This window comes from Acartia tonsa, unplaced genomic scaffold, assembly GCF_053477335.1.
Source record: "Acartia tonsa isolate MP-2025a unplaced genomic scaffold, ASM5347733v1 sca11, whole genome shotgun sequence".
NCBI lineage: Eukaryota > Metazoa > Arthropoda > Copepoda > Calanoida > Acartiidae > Acartia > Acartia tonsa.
Genome location: NW_027649605.1, coordinates 8,596 through 36,296, shown reverse-complemented (window position 1 = coordinate 36,296; position 27,701 = coordinate 8,596). Strand labels below are relative to the sequence as shown.

The 27,701-nt window shown below is 32.2% G+C and overlaps 1 protein-coding gene across 5 annotated transcripts; it reads left to right on the top strand.

Moving 5' to 3' along the window:
• The first annotated feature begins 128 nt into the window (after positions 1-128).
• Positions 129-27,701, top strand: LOC145311634 (uncharacterized). Of its 5 annotated transcripts, none has more exons than XM_080150564.1 (5): positions 129-215; positions 22,129-22,228; positions 23,166-23,253; positions 24,295-24,372; positions 26,206-27,701. In XM_080150564.1, exon 5 carries the CDS (start codon positions 26,230-26,232, stop codon positions 27,400-27,402), a length of 1,173 nt encoding a protein of 390 aa, XP_080006690.1. In that variant the 5' UTR covers positions 129-215; positions 22,129-22,228; positions 23,166-23,253; positions 24,295-24,372; positions 26,206-26,229; the 3' UTR covers positions 27,403-27,701. The 5 variants fall into 5 exon arrangements, with proteins under 5 accessions (XP_080006690.1, XP_080006693.1, XP_080006692.1 ...); XM_080150565.1 differs by lacking the exon at positions 129-215 and adding an exon at positions 21,669-21,761; XM_080150567.1 differs by lacking the exon at positions 23,166-23,253.

Sequence of the window (27,701 nt, the reverse complement as noted above, 5' to 3'; positions counted from 1 at the left end):
AAACATTTGCTAGTCCAGTTTGTAACTGAAAAAGGAAGGAGTAGGCGTTGAGCATCTTGAATAAGTAAATGGGCGGAGATTTTGGGAGGTTTTATAATTAAACAAGAGTTAACTATTGTTTTTATTTTAGGTTGATAATAGAATCAATGTCAGTCAGTAACTAACATTAACAGAAAACAGAGAGAAATTTTGATTGTGGAATAAACTCATGAAAGGTACTTTAATTTTGTATCATGTGCAAAGCCTTTGTCTAATTTTGACCGTCTGTCCGTATTAGTTCAGTTGCATTCTCAACTCCAGTCCTGTCAGTTCCTACTGTCCGTATTAAGTTCACATTTATTCTGTTTGAGCCGCTAAATTACATTGATATTACATGTTGACAAAATAACATATTTATATTTTAAAAATCTATATCATCAAATAATGCATGAATATGATAAATAAAAATTTGCCGCCAGAATCTTGATTCATTATTATTTAACATTACAACCTTTTAACAAATACAATTGCTTGTCCAGTTTCTGATTAAAAGTGGGAGGAGTCCTATTTAAGTATCATATTTAAGTAAGTGGGCGGAGAATTAGTTTTTGTAGATTTAACTATTGTTTATGATTTAGATTGATAATTTAATTAACGTCAGTCAGTAACTAACTTTCAAAGTTATACTTAATATTATAAGGTATTTATATATCTAATTGTGAAGATTTTCTATATTTACGGTCGGCCCGTCCGTCCTTAACAGTCATCTCTTTTCGTTAATTCCTACATGATAAAACTGTCATATCAATTTCAAACTTTGCATGATGATTCCTAATACAGTTAGGTACAATTTAGAAGCTTAGCAACTCTTTAATCCTTACCAGAATGTCCGTACGTTAATTTAAAATTTTTATTTTTTATAATTATCCTGTTCATATGATTTTTGGAATACTGATTCTTATTACAACAAGGTACAATGTTATATGGAATCATCTCTATAATCAAGTTCTAAAAATGTAAGTATATCCTTAAACAGTATCCTATATTTCCGCAGATTTGCAACAATTTAACTTAAAAAAAAAAATTTAATACATATTCAGTTCTGACGCTCTACAAGTGTTCATTTTTCCAACCATTTTAGAATTTCGCTTTTATGGATGTTCTCATCCTTTTTCATGTGTGTTTATGTTAATTAAGTTCTTTTTAAAAACATTTCTCCTGAATTTTAGTATGCCAAGCTAATTACTCAATAATTAAATTTTCGACGTCTTTTCTGTTAGAAAGAAATGGAGTGGGGGAAATATGAATTTCTCAGATGATATTCAAGTTAGATTGTTGAATTTGTGTTGGTAAAGATTCCCTATTCCAATATGCATCAAATATCTAAATTACATGGTCTGTTTGTAATGCTCTGAATTATATTAAATTTCTAGAAGATATTTAATATAAATTTATGGCGGAATTTTGTTGCAATTGAGAATCTCTCTCAAACCCACTCTCTGAAGCTATTCAATACTGATTTTTAAAAGCAAAGCTTTTCTATAATTAGGGTCAGTCCGTCTGGAACGGTTTGCTCTTTTCATTAATTTTGTCATATAAGAATTGTCCTATTGAATTCAAACTTGGCATGGTGGCATAGTACTATTTAGAAAGCGTAACAACTCTATTATCGTCACCTAATTGTCCGTACGTCCATTAAAAACATGTTGATGTTTATCCTTTTTGATAAAAAATTCTTATGTGTTATAATTATTCTATTCATCGTATTTTTGGAATACTGATTCCTATTACAACAAGGAACAATCTCTATAAACAAGTTCTAAAAATGTAAGTATGTCCTTAAATAGTATCTTGTAATTCAGCAATATGGCAACAAATTTACTTACAATTTTGTTTAGAATTTACTGTTTTTTTTATAGATTCTACGGAAGTTTTTACCTTTTGTAAAAAAATTTTATCTGGTAATATTTTTTATTGTAAAACTAATTCATAAAAATAATTTCAGGAGATTGAAATAGGATATACCAGCATGTATACCTGTGATATTTGTAATAAGAATTTTACATTGAGAGGGAATTTGGTTGTTCATATGAGGGTTCATACAGGTGAGAAGCCATTCTCATGTGATCAATGTGAAAAGACTTTTTCTCAGAATAGTGATTTGACTAAACATAAAAGAGTCCATACAGGTGAAAAACCATACTCCTGTGACCAATGTGAAAAGTCTTTCTCTGATAGAAGTACTTTGATTCAACATAAAAGAATCCATACTGATGAGAAGCCATACTCATGTGATCAATGTGAAAAGACATTCAGACAAAGTGGTGAATTGACGAGACATAAAAGAATACATACTGGAGATAAACCATATTCATGTGATCAATGTGAAAAGATCTTAGAAGTAGTCATTTGACAAGACATAACAGCAGTCATACTGGTGAGAAGCCATTCTCATGTAAACTTTGTGACAAACATTATGTCTCTAGTTCAGATTTATCAAGACATAAAAAATCCCCTGGACATTTAGAAATGATGAAAAGCTGTATTAATACAGTTCCAACTTCTGTATCCATTAGTTTAATTAAATGTGAAGAAGTTTATATCAAGGAAGAAATTAAAGAAGAAGAAATATTTGAAGAGGAACCTCTCTCTATCCAGATGATAGCTGACAATATGGAAAATCATCATCAGGCGCATCTCTCTTTTTGACTGTTGAGTCCAGAGAATACGGACACCTTGTTCCTCCATGAATTTCTTTTTTTGGCAAGTGCTTCAGCTTCTCCCCATGTTAATTCCAAATCAAAGAGGTCCTTTTCAGTGCTCCGCCTCCAGGTCATTTTTGGTTGTCCCCGTTTACGTTTACCAGTGGTGGGGTTCCATTTTAAGCACTTTTTTGGAAACCTATTTTGTTCCATTCTGAGCACATGTCCTAGCCACCTTAGTCTTTTATATTTCACTTCTGCTTCAATACTATTGCACTTCGTCTTAGCATGCAGCTCAATGTTTGATATTTTGTTTGGCCAGAATATTTTGCAAATTCTTCTTAGGCAGCTATTGTGAAATGCATTAAGTTGATTTGTTTCAGTTTTCACAGTTCTCCAGCATTCAGCTCCATAAAGAAGAACTGATTTCACATTACTGTTGTAAAGTCTGATTTTTGTTTTCAGAGCAAGTTTCTTTGAATTCCAAACGTTGTGTAGACTGTTGAAAGCAACCCTAGCCTTATCAATCCTGGTCTTAATATCAGCTTTTGAGCCATTTTCGCTGCTGATAACACTCCCCAGATAAGTGAATTTGTTGCTTTGTTTCAATTGTTCACCATTTATTGTTATATTTTGATCAGGGTTTGTAGGTATATTCATAATTTCGGTCTTCTTGACATTGACAAAGAGCCCGACTTGTCCTGCATATTTGACTAGTCTATCTGTTTTAGCTTGTAGATGTTTGATTGTTTCTAAAATCAGTGCCAGGTCATCAGCAAAGTCCAGATCCTCTAGGTGTCCTAGTATGCCCAGCTGGAGACCACGTTTTTTGTCCTCTGTGGTTTTCTTCATCACCCAGTCAATGACCAATATAAATAGAATAGGTGATAAAATGCATCCCTGTCTAACTCCAGTGCTTATTCTAAAGAAATCAGATGTCTTATTGTTTCCAACTGAAACACAGGCTTGGAAGTTGTCATAGAATTTAGTTATCATAATTATCATCTTTTCAGGTATACCATAACTTCTTAGTATTTTCCAAAGTGTTTGTCTGTGTATGGAGTCAAAGGCCTTAGAGAAATCAACAAAATTTACATGGAGTGGCTTGTTAAATTCAACACATTGTTCAATAACCGTCCTAAGGGTGAAAATTTGGTCAACACAGCCCTTTCCAGCACGGAATCCAGCTTGTTCTTCTCTTAGTTTATTGTCAATTTTTTCATCAATTCTGTTTAAAATAACTTTACATAAGACCTTGCTTGGGATAGAAAGCAGCATAATTCCTCTCCAATTATCACAATTGTTCAAATCTCCCTTCTTAGGTAGTTTTATGATTATACCTTTAGACCAGTCCGTTGGTATCTTTTCTTGCCTCCAAATTTTATCAAAGAGATCAGTTAGAGTCCTAGCAGAAAGCTCTATGTCTGCCTTAAGCATTTCGGCAGTTATCAAGTCAGGTCCTGGTGCTTTGTCATTCTTCAGACTATGTATAGCAGCTTTAACTTCTTGAATAGTTGGTGGTCGTGTGTCTATGTCTATTTCATGTCCTGGTTCTGGTTCAGCAGTAATTTCTGGTTCAGGTCTGTTCAACACTTCTTCAAAATGTGATTTCCACCTTTCAGCAACTTCTTTTTCTGTAGTGAGTAATTTACCATCTTTAGCCCTGATAGTTTCACCACTCTTTTTGCTATATTTGCCACTTAATTGCTTGGTTATGTTGTATACTGTTTTCATGTTACCAAAGTCAGCTGCTCTTTGGGCCTTTTCAGCCAGATTGTCAATGTAATCTCTCTTGTCTTTCTTTGTGCACTTTTTGACTTCTTTGTCTTTAGCAGTATATTCAGCTTTTAAATTGCTCATGTCAGCCAAATGTTGAGCATTATGGATTTTGTTTTTGAGCTTCTTTCTCTCTTCTATTTTGATCCATGTTTCTTCAGAGATCCAGTCCTTTTTCTCTGGTTTCTTGTGTCCTAGGATTTCCTTAGCAGTAGATTGAAAGTTTTCTTTAATTGAAGTCCATGTGATCTCAGTCTCGTCATTTAGGTCCTCTAAGACTTGAAATCTTTTTCTGAGTTTTAAGACAAATTCATTCTTTATCACAGGGTCCTTTAATCTTGAAGAATCATATTGTCTACCAATCTCACTCTTTTTATCATGGCCAGTACGCTTCAGCTTTAATTTAATCTTGCTGACAACTAGTTCATGGTCACTAAATATGTCGGCTCCTCTGTAACTCCTACAGTCTTGCATTGACTTGACCCATTTTCTATTGATCATAATGTGGTCAATCATGTTTCTTGTTTGTCCATCAGGCGTTGTCCAGGTATATTTGTGAATGTTTTTGTGTTGGAACAGTGTACCTCCTACAACCATATCATTATTTAAACAGAATTCAATTAAAAGTTCTCCATTTTCATTTCTTGTACCTATACCAAAGTGTCCCATTGCGTTCTCCACTCCAGTCCTGTCAGTTCCTACTTTAGCATTCATATCTCCAAGAACTAGGCACATGTCATGTTTGGGTACTGAGTTTCTGATTGATTGCAGTTGATCATAAAACTCTTGTTTTACTTCTCCATCTTTGTCATTTGTTGGGGCGTAGCATTGGATAATCGTCAACTTGCAATGCCTTGATTGGAATCTAGCCTTAATTATTCTGTCTGATATAGGTTTCCAGTCTATTAGTGAATTGACATGTCGTTTTTGAATAATTATAGCAACACCATACATATGTTGGCTTTCATGACCAGAATAAAGTATTAGGTGGCCATCTTTGGTTGTAGTTTGTCCTTGTCCTGTCCATCTACATTCCGCAATTCCAAGTATTCCAATATTGTAACTTGTCATTTCTTTAACTACTTGGGCTGTTTTAGTTGACTCAAACATTGTTCTAACATTCCAGGTTCCTATCTTACAGCTTTGCTTAGAACTTATTGGTCCTGTCATCAAGTTGATAGCTTCCTTTCGGATTTGACCATCATCTTTCATATTCTCAGTAAACTGAGCATCAGTTCCAACAGTTCTTGTTTCATGTACACCTCTGGCTGTGTGAAAGCCATAAGTGTTTGAGGTTCTGTGGGTGTTTTCGCTAACTGTGTGGATTTTTACAGGTAGGATAGTTAGTCCTACACAAACCTTCCATATCCCTGGAAGGAAGGGTGACTGGTAAGGGGAGGGACGTCAATATCCCCCAGTACTTCAAGAAGTACCTCCTGCCCTTAATATGGAAAATATTAAACATAAAATAGAAGATCCTCTTTCTTGTGAACAGAATTATGATGAAGATATAATTGTTACTATTGATATTGTTCATCATAAAATTTAAATATAAAGATTTAATTGTCATAGAATACAAATGTTTATTTAAAGAGACAGGATTAATGCCAATTGCTCAGTTCAAATAAAAATATAAATCTCATAAATAAAACTGTTAAAAAGCAATTTAATTTGTTAATTTTTTTTTCCTTTAAAAGGCTATACATACAAAGTAGATTAATCCTATCTGCATTTTGTTACAACTTACTTTTGTAAATGATTTATTTTACTTTAATTTTCTTTGAATAATTTTGATGTTTTTAAGCATAATGACAATCTATGATTTATTAGTTTTTGTGTAAATAGAATTTTTATTAAATGTAAATATATTATTTTCAGATAAATATTTTTGATATATTAAGATGTACCAAGTATAGATAGCAATGTTAAAAAGAAGACAAGTTTCCTATCAATATTGTTTCTAAATGCACAGGTTATTTATTTTTGTTCATACTTAAGGCTCCACATTATTCTCTAAGGGGTCCAACTTAATAGAATTTACATGGCTGGTTCTAGAAATATGATTCCTCCTCGAGAGCCAGTGCTGCTGGTACGTCCAGCGATGACTCTTTCTCCTTGTTCTTGTTCACGATTGTTTGTTGTTAAAAATTTCTATGAGATTTAGAAATTTTAATCATTGACAGTTAAACTCTTTAATCTCGGGGTAGAGGGGAAAGACATAGGCGAAAGATAGAAATTTGGTAGAAGAAAAGACAAGAGTTCTACACCTTTTGTTTTGTTAAGCCATAAGCCCCCGTGCCAACTTCAAGGCTTGGTGTATCTATGACCCCCTTTTAAACCACCTAGTCTAATGCTCCCTTTTGAACAGCAAAGTACGGGGGAATGGACTTAAAAGGCCATATTATATTGTACAAAAGACCTAATCCTAAAGGCCTAACTTAAATATAGAATAAATTCAAGGATGACAGCATCCATAAATCGGGAGGCCATAACCCTGCGCCGCTACTTAACATTACCTAATTTGACTTAAGCATGTAGGTAGGATAGATTAGGTATTTATTTATTCTATGTTTTTTTTCATAAAGATAAAAAATAATTCCCCGCCAGAACAAGTTTCTAATTAAGTATTAGTAGGAGGAGTCCACGTTAAGCATCATAACAATTAGATTGGCGGAGATTTGGTTTAGCTTTATTTATGAAAAACAAGAGTTGAATATTGTTTATATTTTAGGTTGAGAATTGTATCAATGTCAGTCAGCAACTAACTTTCACAGAGAACAGAGATAATTACAATATACAGTACTTTTTCATAATAAGGTATTTATAGTTTTTTTTGTGCTCTACGCCATTACTCCAGATATGTTATTTGATCAATTAACTATTTAAAAATTACCTTGACTCCCATCTGAAATATTTTAGGGGTTGTATGGGGTATCCACTACTCTTAATTTTGCCCCCGACAGCTCCCTTCTGCACGCCTCTAAATTAGTAATTTATATGCTCATTACTCCTGATAGAAGTTAATCATTAATATCTTTTCTTCCATAGCTCGGGGAGTTTTTAATAAGAAAAAAAATATTTCACAGTTGTAAACAATTTAAACCTTGTATGGATATAACTATGTATTTCTAAAGTCTTTGATTTTTAGTATGCAAAGCTAAGTACTCTATAATTCCAGTTTTCTAATGTCTTTTTGACTGTGTTTAACGTCTGGTATATTTGTATCTTACAACCTTTTAATAATAACTTATATTTCCATCTTAGTTTTACAGAATTATTTAAATTATTTGATAGAACTTATCTAACAAATGTACAGATCTATAATATGATAATAATTCCCGCCAGAATCTTTATTAGTTATAATCTCTCTTTACAGAAACATTTCCTAACTCAGCTTCTAATTATAAGTAGGAGGAGTCTAGGTTGAGCATCAGATTAAGATTTTCTCAGAAACCATTTGACCAATAGGAATGATTTCTTAAACTTAAGCTTTTATGGTTATAAACTAACTATAGTCTAGAAGTCACCCCCCTGCCGCAAACCCCTAGCCCTCCGGGGCTCAAAAAAACTCTAAAAATGAACCTAACCTTAATTCTAAACTAAAAGTTAATTTATAAGCATAAAAGCTTAAGTTTAAGAATCTTTTGATCAAATGGTTTCTGAGAATATTAAGGTTAGGTTCATTTTTAGGGTTTTTGAGCCCCGGAGGGCTAGGGGTTGGAGGCAGGGGGTTGACTTCTAAACTAGAAGTTAGTTTATTAGCATTATAGCTTAAGTTTAAGCAATCATCTCTATTGATCAAATAGTTTCTGAGAAAATTAAGGTTAGGTTCATTTAAGGTTTTTTTGGAGTCTTGGAGGGCCAGGGGTTAGCGGCAGGGGGGTGACTTCTAAACTATAAGTTAGTTTATAAGCATAAAAGCTTAAGTTTAAGAAATCATCTCTATTGGTCAAATGGTTTCTGAGAAAATAAAGGTTAGGTTCATTTGATTTTTATGGTTTTTTTTTATCCCTGCAGGGCTAGGAGTTAGCGGCAGGGGGGTGACTTCTATACCAAAAGCTAGTTTATAACCATAAAGACTTAAGTTTAAGAAATCATCTCTATTGGTCGAATGCTTATAAACTAACTATAGTCTAGAAGTCACCCCCCTGCCGCAAACCCCTAGCCCTCCGGGGCTCAAAAAAACTCTAAAAATGAACCTAACCTTAATTCTAAACTAAAAGTTAATCTATAAGCATAAAAGCTTAAGTTTAAGAATCTTTTGATCAAATGGTTTCTGAGAAAATTAAGGTTAGGTTCATTTTTAGGGTTTTTGAAGCCCCGGAGGGCCAGGGGTTGGCGGCAGAGGGGTGACTTATCAACCAAAATTTAGCTTATAACCATATAAGCTTAAGTTTAAGAAATCATCTCTATTGGTCGAATGGTTTGTGAGGAAATTAAGGTTAGGTTCATTTTTAGGGTTTTTGAAGCCCCGGAGGGCTAGAAGTTGGTGGCAGGGGGTTGACTTCTAAACTAGTAGTTAGTTTAGAACCATAAAAGCTTAATTTAAAAAAATTATTTCTATTGGTCAAATGGTTTCTGAGAAAATAAAGGTTAGGTTCATTTTTATGTCTTTTTTTGATCCCCGGAGGGCTAGGGTTTAGCGGCAGGGGGGTGACTTCTATACCAAAAGCTAGTTTATAACCATAAAGGCTTAAGTTTAAGAAATCATCTCTAATGGTCGAATGGTTTCTGAGAAAATTAAGGTTAGGTTCATTTTTAGGGTTTTTTTGAGCCCCGGAGGGCTAGGAGTTGGCGGCAGGGGGGTGACTTCTAAACTAGAAGTTAGTTTACAATCATTAAAGCTTAAGTTTTAAGAAATCATCCCTATTGGTCAAATGGTTCCTGAGAAAATTAAGGTTAGGTTCATTTTTAGGGGGGTTTTGAGCCCCGTGGGGCTAGGGGGTGGGGGTAGGGGGTTGACTTTGAAACCATAAGATGTTTATACCCCTAAAAGCTTAAGTCCAAAAAATTTGCACGGTTCATCAAGTGGTTCCGGAGAAACCCCCCCCCCCCCCCCCAGCATCAAAAAAGCTTCAGTTACGTCCCCCTTATAAGGTATTTAAGAGCCCCCTCTCTATTTTTTTAACGTCATTTTTTTTGTAGGTAAGATAGAGAGCTGTGACTTCATGACTTTTTAAGTTTAGTAATTATACGTCGGCAAGAGTTGATTTTATAAGAATATGTGGTCTGTGTCGGTCGTGGTGTCCGGTCAAAGTCGGTTAGGTAGTACCAAAATTTAAAAATATTCTAAATAAATCTTAATTTCTACATTATGACTTTTGTGTATAAGGTAGAAACCTAAATTTTTTTGGGTGAATACTTAGATATAAATGAGCATCTGAGAAAAGTGGTGTTATGATCGTTTGACCACTCCCTGACTGGTTTTATGACCTATTTTTTTTGTCCGTCTTATACTCTAGACATATATCATGAATATCGTGGCTTCTATTACAGCAAGAGACCTATACTTTTTTTGGTAAATCCTTGAGCAATAATGATCTTCCGTGAATAGTAAGGTCAAGACCGTTCGACCACTCCTTGACCGATATTCCATTTCCTACATGTAGTATTGCCGTTTTTAAGCTGCTAGTTGCCGAATTTTAAAACAGCTCTAGACCAGCCAAATTTTGTATGATCATAAATAGATCATTAATAGATTAAAATATTTATTGGCGTCGCCAACCGCCATTTTACCGCCGTAACCGCCAAAAATAGCGGTGTCCGTTATTTGCCGCTTTTCGGCGATGGTCAGAAAAATAATTTTTTTTGTTTAAAAAAAATAAAAGTTCGTCCTAAAATTGGGTGATCCTAGCATTAAAATTGGCGGCTCTACAGATGTTTTAATATTTAGCGTCTGGCCGCTAAAAAGTGGCCAAGGAGCGGTCTGACCGCTATGATTAGAAAAAGTAACTTTCTCTAAAAATACATATGTACCACCATAAAAAATATTTACGTCTCTATATGTAACATGAGCCGAGATAGCCCCAATCTTTTAAGCTGGGAATTGGGTTTCGATCTGTAAGGGTTAAGGGTTTTAATACTTTAATAATACTAAGAATTTTTAAAAAATCTTTCTTTGACAGATAAAGTGATGCATGAAACAAATTTTTTCTTACCTCCTTAAATTTAGGATAATTTACCAATCTGCACTGTAAAGGGTATTTACCACTCTTTATTTTGCAATACTTCCATTCATTCCTCTTTCTGCACTCCTCTAAATCAGAAATATACATATATGCAAAAAAAACTATTCTGTTATAAATCTTTCTCAACCCAATGCTCATAAAAATTAACCAGTCTGTTAATTAAAAGAAAGGTAGTGGGATAAATGTGAACATACAAGTTAATATTCAAGATAGACTGCTGATTTTTTGTTTGTAAAGATTCTATGGAAGTTTTACTGTTTACCTTTTGTAAAAAAAATATATCTGGTAATATTTTTTATTGTAATGCTAATTCATAAAAATAATTTCAGGAGATTGAGAGAGAGGATATACCAGCATGAATTATACCTGTGATATATGTAACAAAAATTTTAAACAGAGAAATAGCTTGGTTGTTCATAGGAGAGTTCATACTGGGGAAAAACCGTTCTCATGTGATCAATGTGAAAAGTCATTTTCTCAGCTAAGTAATTTGACTAGACACAAAAGGATCCATACAGGAGAGAAACTATTCTCATGTGATCAATGTGAAAAGTCTTTCTCTAATATTAGTAATTTAAATGGACATAAAAGAATTCATACAGGTCAGAAGCCATACTCATGTGATCTATGTGAAAAGACCTTTGCTACTGGTAGTCACTTGACTTACCACAGAAGAGTTCATACTAGTGAGAAGCCATACTCGTGTGATCAATGTAAAAAGACATTTACAACTGCTGGTGTATTGAATATCCATAAAAGAGTTCATACTGGTGAGAAACCATACTTTTGTGATCAATGTAAAAAGACATTTACAACTGGTGGTGACTTGACCATACATAAAAGGATACATACAGGTGAGAAGCCATACTCTTGTAAATTTTGTGACAAACATTATGTCTCTAGTTCAGAGTTATCAAAACATAAAAAATCCCGGGGACATTTAGAATTGATGAATAGCTGTAATAATACAGATCCACCTTTTGTATCTATTAGTTTAATTAAATGTGAAGAAGTTTATATCAAGGAAGAAATTAAAGATGAAGAATTAGTTGATGAAGATCCTCTCTCTATCCAGATGAGAGCTGACAATATTGAAGAAAATATTAAAAAAGTAAAAGATCCTCTTTCTTGTGAACAGAATTATGATGGAGATAGAATTGATATTGTTCATTATAAAATACAAATATAAACATTTAATTGTCATAGGATTAAAATGTTTATTTTGAGAGACAAGATTAATGTTCAATTCAAATAAAAATCTAAATCTTATTTTTCACATTAAAAATCTGCATTTTATCTTTATTTGTTGCAATTTTTAATTCATATATAAATAGGTAGCTATTGTGTTTATTTCAATTAATATGCGTATATTAAATCTTTTATGGAGTGGCTAAATTATTAATATACTTTACACTTGGTTTTACAGGATCTCCACATTAATCCTATCTCCATTTTATTTGAATTGAGGTTTATAAAAGAATATAATTTATTTGTTTATTTATCTTGTAGTGTAAATAAAATAATTGTCTAATGTATTTTATTTTCAGATTAATTTATAAACAAATAAAAATGCACAGAGTATAGATATCAATGAGAAAGAAATTTTCTCCTAATTTTGTTTGCAAACATACAGGTTATTCTTTTTTATAATCCTGACATGCGTATGTTGGTACGTCCGTTCCAATGCAATGTTTAAGTAAGTTAACAAAAAACTTTTACTTGGTATAGTAGGGCTAGAAGAATGGTTCTTTTAGTTTAAAAATAGTCTAAGTGAGCCGGTCATTCATATGTCGGTATGTCCTTCCGTGATTATAGTTTAGTATAGCTACAAGAATGGTGATTATAGTTTAGTATAGCTACAAGAATGGATTTTACATTTATAAAATCTATCAATCTTGTACACTACGACCATCCGCCTTCTGCCATTTGTATGTCCATCAGTCCGTCTAATAGGTATACGTTATGTGCATTGTAAATATTATTGTCTGTCACCCTGTAATCATTAAAATAAACTTTGAATTAGTGAAACAGCAATGTTACAACATAAATTGACATGTGTACATTTTAAAAGCTTTTTCATACAAATAGACAATAATTTGCCGCCAGAATTATTAAAAGTAGGAGGAGTCTGCGTTGAGTATCATATTTAAGTAGATAGGCGGAGATTACTCTATTAACAAGAGATAACTATTGTTTATAGTTTAGGTTGATTATAGAATCATTGTCAGTCATCAATTAACTTTTACTGTGAACAGAGAGAAATCCGCAGAGGCATAAACTCGAATAAAAGGTACTTGAATATCTTATACCTTATGTGCAAAGCAAATCTATAATATCGTTGTCCTTTGCATTGGTCTGTACGTACACAATTAGATTAAATATTTATAATTAAAAACCTATTCATGTAATAATGAATAATAAACAATGATTTGCCGCCAAAATATTTTTATTTAAATAGGTAACATCAGTTTCTGACTAAAAGTGGGAGGAGTCCGCGCATTGAGCATCATATTTAAGTAAATGGGCGGAGATTTTGCTGTACTTTAATTGAAATGAATATATCTATTTTTATGATTTAGGTTGATAATTTAATCAACGTCAGTCAGCAACTAACTTTCAAAGTGGACAGAGAGAAATACATTATACAGATCTACTTTATATAATAAGGTATTTATAGTTCTTTTGTTCTTTACTACTTAAATAGTTAGGTTTAGATTTGTTGTCTGATGTTTAAAGGGGGAGGTAGGGTTTGCTAAAATTCCGTAAAGGTGTAAGTTGTAAGGCTTAAAAACAATAGTAGAGTGATAATATTCACTAAAAATGTGTATTCCTTATTGAATAGAACCATAGACAAAAAAATTATAAATTTATATTTAGTGAATATTACTATTTCTTCTACTGTTTTTAAGCCTTAACACTCACACCTTTACAGAATTTTAGCACAATCTACCTATCCCTTTATAAGTTTAGAAGCAATAGTTAAATGAAACTCTGCAATAGTTAAACTATTATCAAAAATTGCAAAAAATTTATCCCAGTTTTTAAAAATTTAAATTCTAAAAATTCTCGGCTGCTATTCAAGTTAGACTTTTGAAGTTTTGTTTGTAAAGATTCCCTATTCCAATAAGCATCAAATATCTCATTTACATGGTCTGTTTGTAATGCTCTGAATTATATTAAATTTCTAGAAGACATTTAATATAAATTTATAGCGGATTTTTGTGGCGATTGAGAATCTATAAATTGATAAAATATGCTTTTGCCGCAAAAGACCTAATCCTACAAAAGGCCTAACTTAAATATAGAATAAATTCAAGTATAACAGCATTTCATAAATTGGGGGCCTAACCCTGCCGGGCTACTTAACATTACCTAACCCAACTTAAGAATGTAGGTAGGGTGGGTTAGGTCTATTCTATATCTTTTTTTCATAAAGATAAACAATAATTTCCCGCCAGAATAAAATTATGGTTAGGTATTAGTAGGAGGAGTCCGCGATGAGCATCATTATTATTTATTATGAGATTCGGTTTTGTTTTATTTTTATAAATAAGTTAAATATTGTTTACATTTTAGGTTGATAATTGTGTTGATGTCAGTCAGCAACTAACATTCATGGTAAACAAAGAAAAATCCTCAGAATAATTAGCATAATTGGTAATGTGTCGAGTTCATGTCTGGTACACACCTCAAAATAAGAGACATAAAAATATTACATAATGCTATCATCAACAGTAAGAGCAGGTGGAGGGAGGGGGGTTCCTTGGTCAATAAACTGGTGCAACTCATTACCATGCACAGTTAGGACTTCCAGACCAAGGTGGTGCAATTAAAGGGGCGGGGGAGAATTATGGCTTTACAAAGCAATTATAAGACTATGTTTCAAGGTGCGTGGATAGGTCTAGAACCCAAAGTGACACCAAGCCCCCTAGAGCTCATGTATAGATAAAGTTTACATTTCTTCTATTTGAGGCGCACATTACTTTAATCTTATATGATGACAAATGCAATAGTTAATTATAAACAATAATTTGCCGCCAGAATCTTTAATCATTATAAAGTAACATTACATCCCTTTAACTAAGATATTTTATGTCCAGTTTCTGATTAAAAGTGGGAGGAGTCCGCGATGAGCATCAAAATTAAGAAAATGGGCGGAGATTTTGTGGTACTTTAATTTTAATTAATATAACAATTGTTTATGATTTAGGTTGATAATTTTATCATTGTCAGTCAGTATTATAAAGTAACATTACAACCCTTTAACTAAGATATTTTATGTCCAGTTTCTGATTAAAAGTGGGAGGAGTCCGCGATGAGCATCAAAATTAAGAAAATGGGCGGAGATTTTGTGGTACTTTAATTTTAATTAATATAACAATTGTTTATGATTTAGGTTGATAATTTTATCATTGTCAGTCAGTAATTACCATCCATAGTGAACAGAAAGAAATCCATTATACAGATCTACTTTATATTATAAGGTATTTATAGTTTTTTGTACTTTACGTTATTACTTCAGAGATTGTTAGGGTTAGACCTGATCTATAAATGTATAAGTATATATGTAATATGAATAACCCAGGCAATTATTGATGGTTCCAGTGGTGGGGACTTTTTATTCTGCTAGCAAATTTCTATTTCTCCCCTTTTATAGCGACTTAGCTGTGTTATTATTTCTGATGGTATTGGCTAATATTCAAAGTCTTAATTGAAAGTCACAATAGGGTCCACACCCCATGAACGTTGAACATACAGTTATTTAACCCCTTTATTCTGGTCTATATGAAACTTTATAGCTTTGAGATCCAGATTCTTTTCCCTCTTCTAAGGTAGATGCTTTGGTTGAAAAACACCATTGAGAAAAAGCCCCCTGGTAAATTTCTCCTTAAACAACTGAATTGTCTTTACTTTAAAACTAAAATTGATTTTTTGTTGTACACATCCCTCTCCCCTCTTCACCTAACTTAGGGTTGCGCCTAGATAGAGGAAAAATCTAATTGTTTTGTTTTCAACACAAGTAAGGTATTTCATTAAAAAATCTATTCAAGGTACCAGATCAATTCATGATGTTGTCGTGTGATAGATGTAACAAGAATTTCTCACACAAGGGCCGTTTAACAAAACATATGAAAATTCATACAGGCAACAAACCATTCAAATGTGATTTATGTGAAGAAGCTTTTGTTTTCAGTACTCATTTAATACGACATAAGAAGATCCATACAAGAGAGAAACAACACTCTTGTGATACATGTGAAAAAGCTTTCCATACAAATAGTGAGTTAACTATACACAAGAGGATCCATACAGGTGAGAAACCATACTCATGTGATCAATGTAAAAAGACATTTAAACAAAGTGGTGAATTGACTGTCCATGAGAGAATCCATACCGGTGATAAACCATTCTCCTGTGATCAATGTGAAAAGACCTTTACAAAAAGTGGTAACTTGACAGTCCATAAGAGAATTCATACCGGTGAGAAGCCATACTCATGTGATCAATGTGAAAAGACATTCAGACAAAGTAATGACTTGACTGTCCATAAAAGAGTTCATACAGGTGAGAAGCCCTACTCATGTGATCAATGTGAAAAGACATTTTCTAGTAATAGCGATTTGACTAAACACAAAAGTATCCATCATACTGGAGAGAAGCCATACTCATGTGATCAATGTGGAAAGACCTTTGCAACTAGTAGTCATTTGACTCTACACAAAAGATTCCATATTGGCGAAAAGCTATACTCATGTGATCAATGTGAAAAGACATTTAAATCTGGTTGGGAATTGGCTGTCCATGAAAGGATCCATACAGGTTAGAAGCCATACTCATGTGAACTTTGTGACAAACATTATATCTCTGGTTTAGAGTTATCAAGACATGAAAAATCCCTTGGACATTTAGAAATGATAAAAAGCTGTAATGATACAGTTCCACATTCATCTTGGGTGGTAAGGAGACCATTACAGTTGAATTGGAGGATGAAAGGTTTACCAGGAGGTTTGCGGGGGGCAGGGGTGGGGGGAGGAGGGGGCGGGGGTGTTTTAGGGTGTGGTGGTGATGGAGGTGCTGTTGGGGAAGGTGGGGGAGACGGGGAGTTGGGTGTGGAGGGTGAGGGAGGGGGGAATTTGGGGGGGAACAGGAGGGGCATATCCAGAAGGGAGAATAGTGGGTGGAGGATGGAAGGAGGGAACATTTGGGGTGGACCCATTGGAGGCAGGAGTTACATTGGAAGGAGCCAGTGGATTTTGTAACACCTAAGGAACAGATAGGACAAGGAAATTTGGGGCTACGGGATTTAGGTGGGGGTGTAGGTTGTTGGGGGGAAATAGGTGAGAAGGGGGTAGGGGAGGCAGAGATGCAGGGTGGACAGGACCAGTTAGAATTGTATTCGGATTTGGATGAGAGGAGGGAACATTTAGGATGAACCCAAAGTTGGCAGGAGTTACAGAGGAAGGCACCAGAGGAGCGGGTAATGTTGCGGGAGCAGGTAGAGCAAGGGTATTTGGGACCAGGATTTGGATCGATGTCGCCAGAGAGGATGAGGGGAGGAGGGGGGGTGATGTTGGAGGGTTGGAGTTGAAAGGCCTCCAAGGCCTCCAGAGCTGACAGGGGCTGACTTAAAAGCCCTTTAAGCCAGCCCCGTGGGGGAAACCCGGACGGGAGACATGGCTGTCAGAACAGGTGGTTTGGTGCAGGTTTGCCCGGGGGTGTACATCTTCTTCTCCTCCTCCCCGGATAGGTCCACTGCGGAAAAGCTTGCACCCTCGGACCTCTTTCCTGTGAACAGAATTATGACGAAGATAGAATTGAAACTATTGATATTGTTCATCATAAAATAGAAATGTAAAGATCATATTTATCATGATACTCCATTGTTTTACACTTATAACTTTTTATTTTTTATGACCTCAATTAATTTTTGTACATAATTTTACAATATTTTGTTTGTGTAAATAAAGTATTTTTCCAATGTAAATATTTTATTTTCAGAATATTATTTAACAAGAAAATGAACAAAGTATAGATATCAATGATGAAGAGGTTTTCAATTTTCTACAAATTAAGAATTAAAGGTTTTTGTTTTCCATAGCGTAGTTAGCTACTCTACAACTAGTTTATATCTGTTTTCTTAAATAAAAAAAATTCTTTACAGACTGGTGCAAATATTCTCAAGTAGATGGCTGCTTTATATTCATTATTCAGATAAACATTTAAATTTCTTGTTCAAGGAACGTTTTTATGCTTCATCCTTTTAATTATAACTTTTAATTCCTAAATATTACTGTATTATTATTTTTGTTTGATTCTTATTCTACAGAATTATTTACATTATTTGCTAGAACTTTTCTACGAAATGTACAGATCTACAATATGATAATATTTCCCGCCAGAATCTTTATTTATTATAATCCTACTCAGCTTCTGATTATTAGTTGGAGGAGTCTAGGTTGAGCATCAGAATAAAGTAAATGGGCAGAGATTAATTTGCACTTTCGTATTAATGAATACAACTATTGTTTATGATTTAGGTTTATGATAGAATCAACGTCAATCAGAAACTAACTTATACAGTGAACAGAGAGAAATCCATTATACAGATCTACTTTATTTTATAAGGTATATATCATTTGTTTATAAGGGGGAGGGGAGTTTTTACACTAATAGGAAATGAAAATTCAGTATCAAATTTTGCCCTGGACAATGACATTTGGGCTTGTTTTTATAGTTATCAACCTAAATCTTTTTGTAAACTCCCTTACATGATTGGATCTACCTGTAAATTTTTGAAAATAGAATTTTGGGACTTTCTTTCTAGGGGCTAGTGGGACAAAAGACCCCCCCAAACACTGAAATTTAAAGTTATAAGCTTATTGTTTAAGATATTGAGCTTATTTTTTTTATGTCGCATTAGGATGTTTGTCGCAAAAGGACGTTTGAAGGTGTACCCAATATTTTGTATTTTAATTCATATTAATGATTTCAGGAAATTGAGAGAGGATATACCAGCATGAATACCTGTGATATTTGTAACAAAAATTTTACACATAAATCTTCTTTGGTTAGACACAGAAGAGTTCATACTGGTGAGAAGCCATACTCATGTGATCAATGTGGAAAGACCTTTGCAAATAGTGGTAACTTGACTGTTCATAAAATGATCCATACTGATGAGAAGCCATTCTCATGTGATCAATGTGAAAAGACTTTCTCTAATCATAGTAATTTGATTAAACACAAAATAATTCATACGGGAGAAAAGCCATACTCATGTGATCAATGTGAAAAGACATTTTTTCAGAATGGTGATTTGACTTATCACAAAAGAACCCATACAGGTGTTAAACCATACTCATGTGATCAATGTGAAAAGACTTTTAAAACTAGTGGTCAATTGACTAAGCACAAAAGGATTCATACAGGTGAGAAGCCTTTCTCATGTAATCAATGTGAAAAGACCTTTGCACGGAAAGATAAATTGACCCTTCATGAAAGGATCCATACTGGTGAGAACCCTTTCTCATGTGATCAATGTGAAAAGGCATTTGCACGGAAAGAAAAATTTATCCACCATGTAAGGATACATACTGGAGAGAATCCATTCTATTGTAAACTTTGTAACAAAGGTTTTACCACTAATTCAGATTTAAAAAGACATTTTAAGACCACAAAACATTTAGAAATGATAAAAAGCTGTAATAACACAGTTCCAACTTCTGTATCTATTAATTTAATTAAATGTGAAGAAGTTTATATTAAGGAAGAAATTAAAGAAGAAGAAATATTTGAAGAAGATCCTCTCTCTATCCAGATGAGAGCTGACAATATTGATCCTATCTCTATTGATATGTAAATGAATGAGAGTGTTGTAAATAATTAAATCAGAGAATTATAAATATTATTTTACTTTCTAATACAAAAAAATTAAAAATATACTAAAGAAGGCGTCTTAACTTGTTTGCTTTTTATTTAAGATAGCTAGCCGGTTCTTTTAGTAATTAATAGATGTAAAATGGTCCATAGAATTCAAATATGCAATCGGTTTTTTGTAAACCTCTTATTTTGAAGTAATTTAAGTTTTTAAAAAAAAATAATTAAGTCAGTTTTAAGGTACTAAAACACAACAAAATAAAAGAAGAAAATTGCCTGTATGAACAAAAATAGTAAGATCTTTAATTTGACACCTTACTTTTAAAATTCTGTTGAGTAATTATTGAAAAAATCTATTTTTTTAACTTCGGTTTAATAAAAACTTTAAACCTAAATATTTTCTCAAACAGACACAAAAAATATGGGTTCATATATAGTATACCCTTAAAATCAGAAAAATATTACGAATCCATTCTAAGCAAAATTGATAAAGTTTTATAAAACTATAATAAAAGATATAAGTTTATTTTAAGAATCATAATTTTCGGCTTTATAGGGTTGACTTGAACAAAACCTGAACAAAACCTAAACAAATATTTTTTAAACACAAGAAACAATAATGCATTTTTAACTGCATTGTTTTGAAGTTTATAAACAGACTGAAGCATATTTGTTCATACTTTTTCATACTTTAGATGTTATGTAAGTATCACTATTTTTATTGTAGTATCTATTGTATAAACATTATCCTTTTTTTTGTCAATACTATTGGTTAAGTTTTGAGGTGAAGCTTCCTGATTTGTCAATTTTTGAGATTTTTGATTAACTAGTTTAATAGTTTAAATTAAGTGTTGCCTGTAAAAATATAATATTTTAGGCCCTTTTTATTTTTTTAAGTTCTTACTTTTTTTCAATTTTGCTTAGAATGGAAATAGATTTTTTCAATAATTACTCAACAGAATTTTAAAAGTAAGGTGTCAAATTAAAGATCTTACTATTTTTGTTCATACTGGCCATTTTCTTCTTTTATTTTGTTGCGTTTTAGTACCTTAAAACCGACTTAATTATTTTTTTAAAAAAACTTAAATTACTTCAAAAATAAGAGGTCTACATAAAAACCGATTGCATATATAAATTCTATGGACAATTTTACATCTACTACTTACTAAAAGAACCGGCTAGCTATCTTAAATAAAAAGCAAAAAAGTTAAGACGCCTTCTTTATTATGCAATTAAAAAAGATATTTATAACTTCTTTACTTTATCATATTGGCTTAACAATTTTTTTACAGTTACTAAGCTAGCTAAATTGTGAACGGTTTTTCCAGCCGTTTATGAGATAGTATTGACAATGCATACATAAAGACATCCTATTAGTTTAAAATTTGTATTTAGAATGACAAATATTTTGTTTATATTTTGATAACATGTTTCTATAATGTACAATAAATATTGTAAAATTAACTAAACATTATTGTTATGTTTTTTACTATAAAAAATAATCATTAATTTGTTTATTTATCTTGTAGTGTAAATAAAATAATTGTCTAATGTAAATATTTTATTTTCAGATTAATTTATAACAAATAAAAATGCACAGAGTAAAGATATCACAAAAAAAGAAGTTTTCTACTAATTTTGTTTACAAAAACACAGGTTTTTCACTTTTTATTGAGACAGCGGGCCAAGCACTTATCCATGACTTTTTAGGTCCAAACACTAAGAAACGATGGCTACACACATATACACACAGCACTTGTAAGAACTTAATAAGCAGAATATTAATATTTTAAGTGTAAACAAAATTGTATTTTTTGCAAAGTTGCTAAAATATGGCGTGGCTACAAAAGACCTAAAAACAACATACATAAATTTAGGGGCCCAAACGCTGTTGGGCTACTTAACATTACCTAACCTAACTTAAAGAAGTAAGAAGTATTCTATGTCTTTTTTTTACATAAATCGTAGGTAATTTGCTGCAAGAATTTTTATTTAAATAAAATTGTAAACCTTTAACAAAAGTGTTTACTTGTCCAGTTTCTGATTTAAAGTGGAAGGAGTTCGCCTTGAGTATCATATTTAAGTAAATGGGTGAAGATTTATTATTTATGAAATAAGAGTTAACTATTGTTTTTATTTTAGATTGATAATTGAATCAATGCCAGTCAGCAACTAACATTTACAGTGAACAGAGATAAATCCACAGAGGAATTTTGATTGTGGAATAAACTCATGAAAGGTACTTTAATTTCTTATCATATTTTATGTGCAAAGCCTTTCTCCAATTTTATCGTCTGTCCGTATTAAGTTCACATTTATTCTGTTTGAGACGCTAAATTACATTTATATTATATGTTGAAAAACTAACATTTTTATATTTTAAAAATGTATATCATCAAATAATGCATGATAATTTGATAAATAATAATTTGCCGTCAGAATCTTTATTCATTATAAAATAACATTACAAACTTTTAACAAATACAAATGCTTGTCCAGTTTCTGATTAAAAGTGGGAGGAGTCCGCGCATTGAGCATCATATGGCTGGAGATTTTGTGTAGTTTTATTTTAATGAAACAAAAGTTAACTATCGTTTATTTTTTAGGTTGATAATTGAATATCAGTCATCAGTCAGCAACTAACATTCATAGTGAACAGAGAGAAATCCACAGAGGAATTTTTATTGTGTAATAAACACATGAAAGGTAATTTAATTTCTTAGGTATTGTATGTGCCCAGTTTATATTTGTCCTGTTGTAGATGCTACATTATATTAAAATACGTATATCAGGGTCATATTTATAGCGTATTTCCCATAAAGGTGGGTGTTTTAAGACTTAAAAGTAGGAGTACACTCTAAAATTGTTGCTTTAATGCATACATGGATTTGTGAAAAAACGGCGCCCGCTCCCGCCGAATAAAATAGTCGCTTTAATGGATACGTAGATTTGTTGAAAAAATGGCAGCCGCTCCCGCCGAATTTTTCTCGCCAAATTAGACAATTTTCAATCATTAAGGCGAAATTTTTTTTCAAAAAAAATTTTTTTTCAAAAAAAATTTCTCCTACCTATATTTTCTCCTGATAGTTTCTTTTTGGTAGAGTTGGGACATGTTTTTAATCCAAAAAATCTCAAGTGCCCATAGCAAATAAAATGTCAACTTGTTTAGAAAACAATAATTTAATTTTTTGTAATTTAGCGATAAAAATCAAAACAATTGGCGGGATTTGCCGGTTTTGGCGGCAGCGGCGGTTTTACTGTCGTTCTACATTGTACCATAAAAGAGCAACTGTCATGCCAAAATTTTAGAGTTCTACTTCGGTTTTAAAGTCTTAAATAAAACACACACCTTTCCGGAAAATACATTTTAAAAATGACCCCCTTTGTTCTGTTTATTAACAAATTGATATTTATACATTATAAAAATTTATATTATGTAATAATCAATTATAAATAATAATTTGCCTTCAGAATCTTTTTTATTTGAATATCATCACAACCCTTTTAAAAAAGTATTTACTTGTCCAGTTTCTGATTAAAAGTGGGAGGAGTCCGCGTAGAGCATCATATTTTAGTAAATGGGCGAAGATTTTGTGCAGTTTTATTTTAATAAAACAAAAGTTAACTATTGTTTATGATTTAGGTTGATAATTGAATCATTGTCAGTCAGCAACTAAGTTTTACAGGGAACAGAGAGAAATCCATTATACAGATCTACTTTCTATTATAAGGTATTTTTATATTTATGCACTTGATGCCATAATTAAGCCCCGTTTTGGGTGTGAAAATTAAAAAAGTACCTTATTTTTATAAACCAAGGGCTTTTTTACTATGGCGAGAAGCGCAAGAATATTTAAAAGCGAAGTTTTTCTATAATTAGGGTCGGTCCGTACGTCCGTCCGTTATGAATAGCTTTTTTCGTTAATCAAGGCATGTTAGAATTGTCCTATCGATTTCAAACTTTGCATGATGATTCCTGTAGTAGTTAGGTACTACTTAGCAACACTATAATCGTTACCAGAATGTCCGTACGTCGATTTTAAACAAGTTGATTTTAAACAAAAAAAATCATGTGATATAATAATCAAATTTATATGATTTTGGGAGCACTGGTTCGGTCCGATTCCTATTACAACAAGATACAATATTACAAGGGAAGCATCTATATAATAACGTCCTAAAAATGTAAGTATGTCCTTAATCTGTATTCTGTATTTAAGAAGTTTTGCATCATATATACGTATAATTTTGTCAAACTTTTATGTTTATATTTTGCATAATAGGTTCTGACACTCTACATCAAAGAGTTTTGTGGGATGGGGTAAAATCTAAAACATCCATAGGGGTCGGAATGATTTTATTCAGCTTTTTTGCCAGATGAGTTATTTTTTTAGCATCTTAGTCAGATTTTTACTATTTGATTTGGTAAAAATTTCAAAATTAAATTTCCGAATTTATAAGCATCTACTCTATATATCTTTTAATATTATTATACTTCGCTTCTTATAGATGTTGTCATCCTTGTTTACTGTAGCAATTCCTAGAAAACAATAGAAATCATATCACGAAATAGTAATAATCCCATTATTTCTACTTTGATTCGTATTTGCCGCCAAATTTACTCGATTTTGATATAATTTTATCCCTTTCTGAACAGGTAAACCCTGTATATTGTAGTGGGAGGAGTCGCACAAGGCTGATATAATGGGTGGAGATTATGAAGATTTTGAACAGATTAAGAATCTAAAACGTAATTTAAGTTTTTGTTTTAGGATTGCTTTACAGTCATCTTCAGTCACTTAAGGTTTATGTGGTGCTAAGCAGACAGACAAACTTCATAAGTTCCATAGGTAACATTATATGTTTTTTAAAGCGAAGCTTTTCTGTAATAATGTTCGGTCCGTCCGTCCGTAACGGTTAGCTTTTTTGTGTGTAGAATTTAGCTTTTTCTTTTATTTAGACATTTTATAATTGTTCTATCGATTTCAAACTTTACATGATGATTCCTATAACAGTATGATTTATGAAGCAAAGCAACTCTATAAGCATTATCAGAAAGTCCATACGTCCATTTAAAACATGTAAATTTTTAACCTTTTAAACAACAATTTTTTATGTGTTATAAGTATTCTATTCATCTGATTTTGGAATAATGATTCCTATTATATACAATGGTACAATGTTATAAGAGAAGCATCTGTATAATTAAGTCCTAAAAATCAAGTCCTGTAAAAAATACTTACAATTTTGTTTAGACTCATACATTTATATTCTACTTATTCATTTATGACACTCTACAAGTGTTAATGTTTGTTGGCCTACCGATCCAGAGCTTAGCCTTTATGGATGTTGTCATCCTTAGTAATGTTTCTATATTATAATTATAAATGTCTGTCCGTCTGTAAGAAATGGAATTTGGAAACATTATTATATCATATTTTAAGTATATGTGAAGTTCTGAAACGGTAGGACAAACAAACATTAACACTTGTATTAGAATAATCAGAATATAAATGTATAAAAGTCCAGACTTAGATTTGTTGAAAAACTCCTTAAATGCATGATAATGTTTAAGGACACATTTACAATTTTAGAACTATAGGATTATAGGGCATTATCCTCCAATAGAGAACAACTATTTTAGGTTAGGTTAGGTTATAGGCAAGAAGGCCGAGCGGGGGTACTCAAATTTTCAAAATTGAAAAAAAATTTCTAAGATAATATTTCCGACTATAGCATTATTCTTTGTTGTCGGACAATTTTATCATATATTTTTTTATGTTTTTTAGGTAAAATTTGCTTTAAAATGTTATTAGATTCTAGTCTTTGAGTAAAAAGAGGTTTAATTTGTAAATTTTAACGTGAAATTTCAATGTTTTTTCAAAAACCCAAAAAACCTTGGGTTTTTTTTCAATGGGTTTTTAAAAAAACCCTGGGTGGGTTTTTTGTATGCCCACCCTGGTTTCTTTTTTAATGTAAAAGGTGTTTCAACGTACAAGAAATTCATATTTTATAATTATTGAATATGAAAATAAAATAAAACCTAAAGAAGGGAGGAAGGGGGGGTTATTAAATCAATTAGACCTTTATGCATAATGTAAATGCAGTCATTCTATATTTGTTAATGTAATATTGTCAGCTTCGCTTTTTATTATGTTTTGTCCTTGTTTATTACTCTCTCTCTACAATTTTAATAGAAAAGCTAACTAACATTTGACTGTATGTCTATAACGGATAATTCTAAGAGTTAATTTAGACATGTTATAATTTTCCAAAGGATTTTCATGATTCTCTTAACAATAAGGCACATTTAAGAAAATGAAGGGTCTACGAGAAATGAATTGTTACGATAAAGGCCGCTTATTCTTATAAACATTTAGTTTGAGACATTTACATTGAGAGGTACTTTGGTTGTCCATAGGAGGGTTCATACGAGTGAAAAACCATTCTCATGCGATCAATGTGAAAAGACATTTACAACTAGTAGAAATTTGACTAGACACAAAGGAGAGATAAAGAGCTGAAATTTTGTACATGTATTTCTAGGCCCCTAAAGTAACTTTTTAGGTTAGCAGAAGAATGAAATTCGAGAAAGGGTATTTTCATGAAAATACATTTTGTGTTAATTTGAAAATATCATTTTAACAATATTTTTGTATTTTAATTCATAAAAACAATTTCAGGAGATTGAGAGAGGATATACCAGCATGTATACCTGTAATGTTTGTAACAAGAATTTTACACATAAATCTTCCCTTGTTGTTCATAGGAGGGTTCATACGAGAGAGAAACCATTCTCATGTGATCAATGTGGAAAGACATTTTCTAGTAATAGCGATTTGACTAAACATAAAAGAGTCCATTCAGGTGAGAAGCCATACTCATGTGATCAATGTGGAAAGACATTTAACAGAAATAGTGATTTGACTGAACACAAAAGAATTCATACAGGTGAGAAGCCATACTCATGTGATCAATGTGAAAAGACATTCAGACAAAGTAGTTTATTGACTAAACACAAAAGGACCCATACAGGAGCGAAACCATACTCTTGTGATCAATGTGAAAAATCATTTTCTCAGAATAGTAATTTGACTGTCCATAAAAGAATTCATATTGGTGAGAAGCCATTCTCATGCGATCAATGTGAAAAAACATTTACAACTAGTAAAAGTTTGACTAGACACAAAGGAGTTCATACAGGTGAGAAACCATACTCTTGTGATAAATGTGAAAAATCATTTTCTCTGAATAGTGATTTGACTGTCCATAAAAGAATTCATACTGGTGAGAAGCCATTCTCATGTGATCAATGTGAAAAAACATTTTCTCAAAGTAGTAATTTGACTAAGCACAAAAGAATCCATACAGGAGAGAAACAATTCTCATGTGAACAATGTGAAAAGGTTTTTCCTGACAATAGTTCTTTGATTAAACACAAAAGGATCCACACAGGTGACAAACCATACTCATGTGATGAATGTGGAAAATTATTTTCTCAGATTGGTAGTTTGACAAGACATAAAAGGATTCATACAGGTGAGAAGCCATTCTCATGCGATCAATGTGGAAAAGCATTTACAGAGAAAATTAAATTGACCCATCATGAAAAGCTCCATACTGGTGAGAAGCCATTCTCATGCGAACTTTGTGATAAACATTATCCCTCCAGATCACATTTAAAAAGACACAATGCAACCCCAAACCATTTAGAAATGATGAAAAGCTGTAATAATACAGTTCCAACTTCTGTATCAATTAGTTTCATTAAATGTGATGAAGTTTATATCAAGGAAGAAATTAAAGAAGAAGAAATATTTGAAGAGGATCCTCTCTCTATCCAGATGAGAGCTGACAATATTGATCCTCTCACTATTTAAATGTAAATGATTGAGAGTGTTCTAAATAATTTCATCAGAGAATTATAAATATCATTGTACTTTCTGATATAAAAATCCAAACATACAACATAATTTATTATCCAATTAAAAAAATATCCGTATCATCTCTACTTTATAATATTACTATATTAATATATGCAGCGCCCCTTGCCTATAACTACTCAGATATTTTTTTTCTTAGTAAACATATTATCCAGCCGTTTATGAGATAGTATTGACCATACAAACATATAAATAGAATGACATCCTATTAGTTTATAATATAAAATTTCTATTTA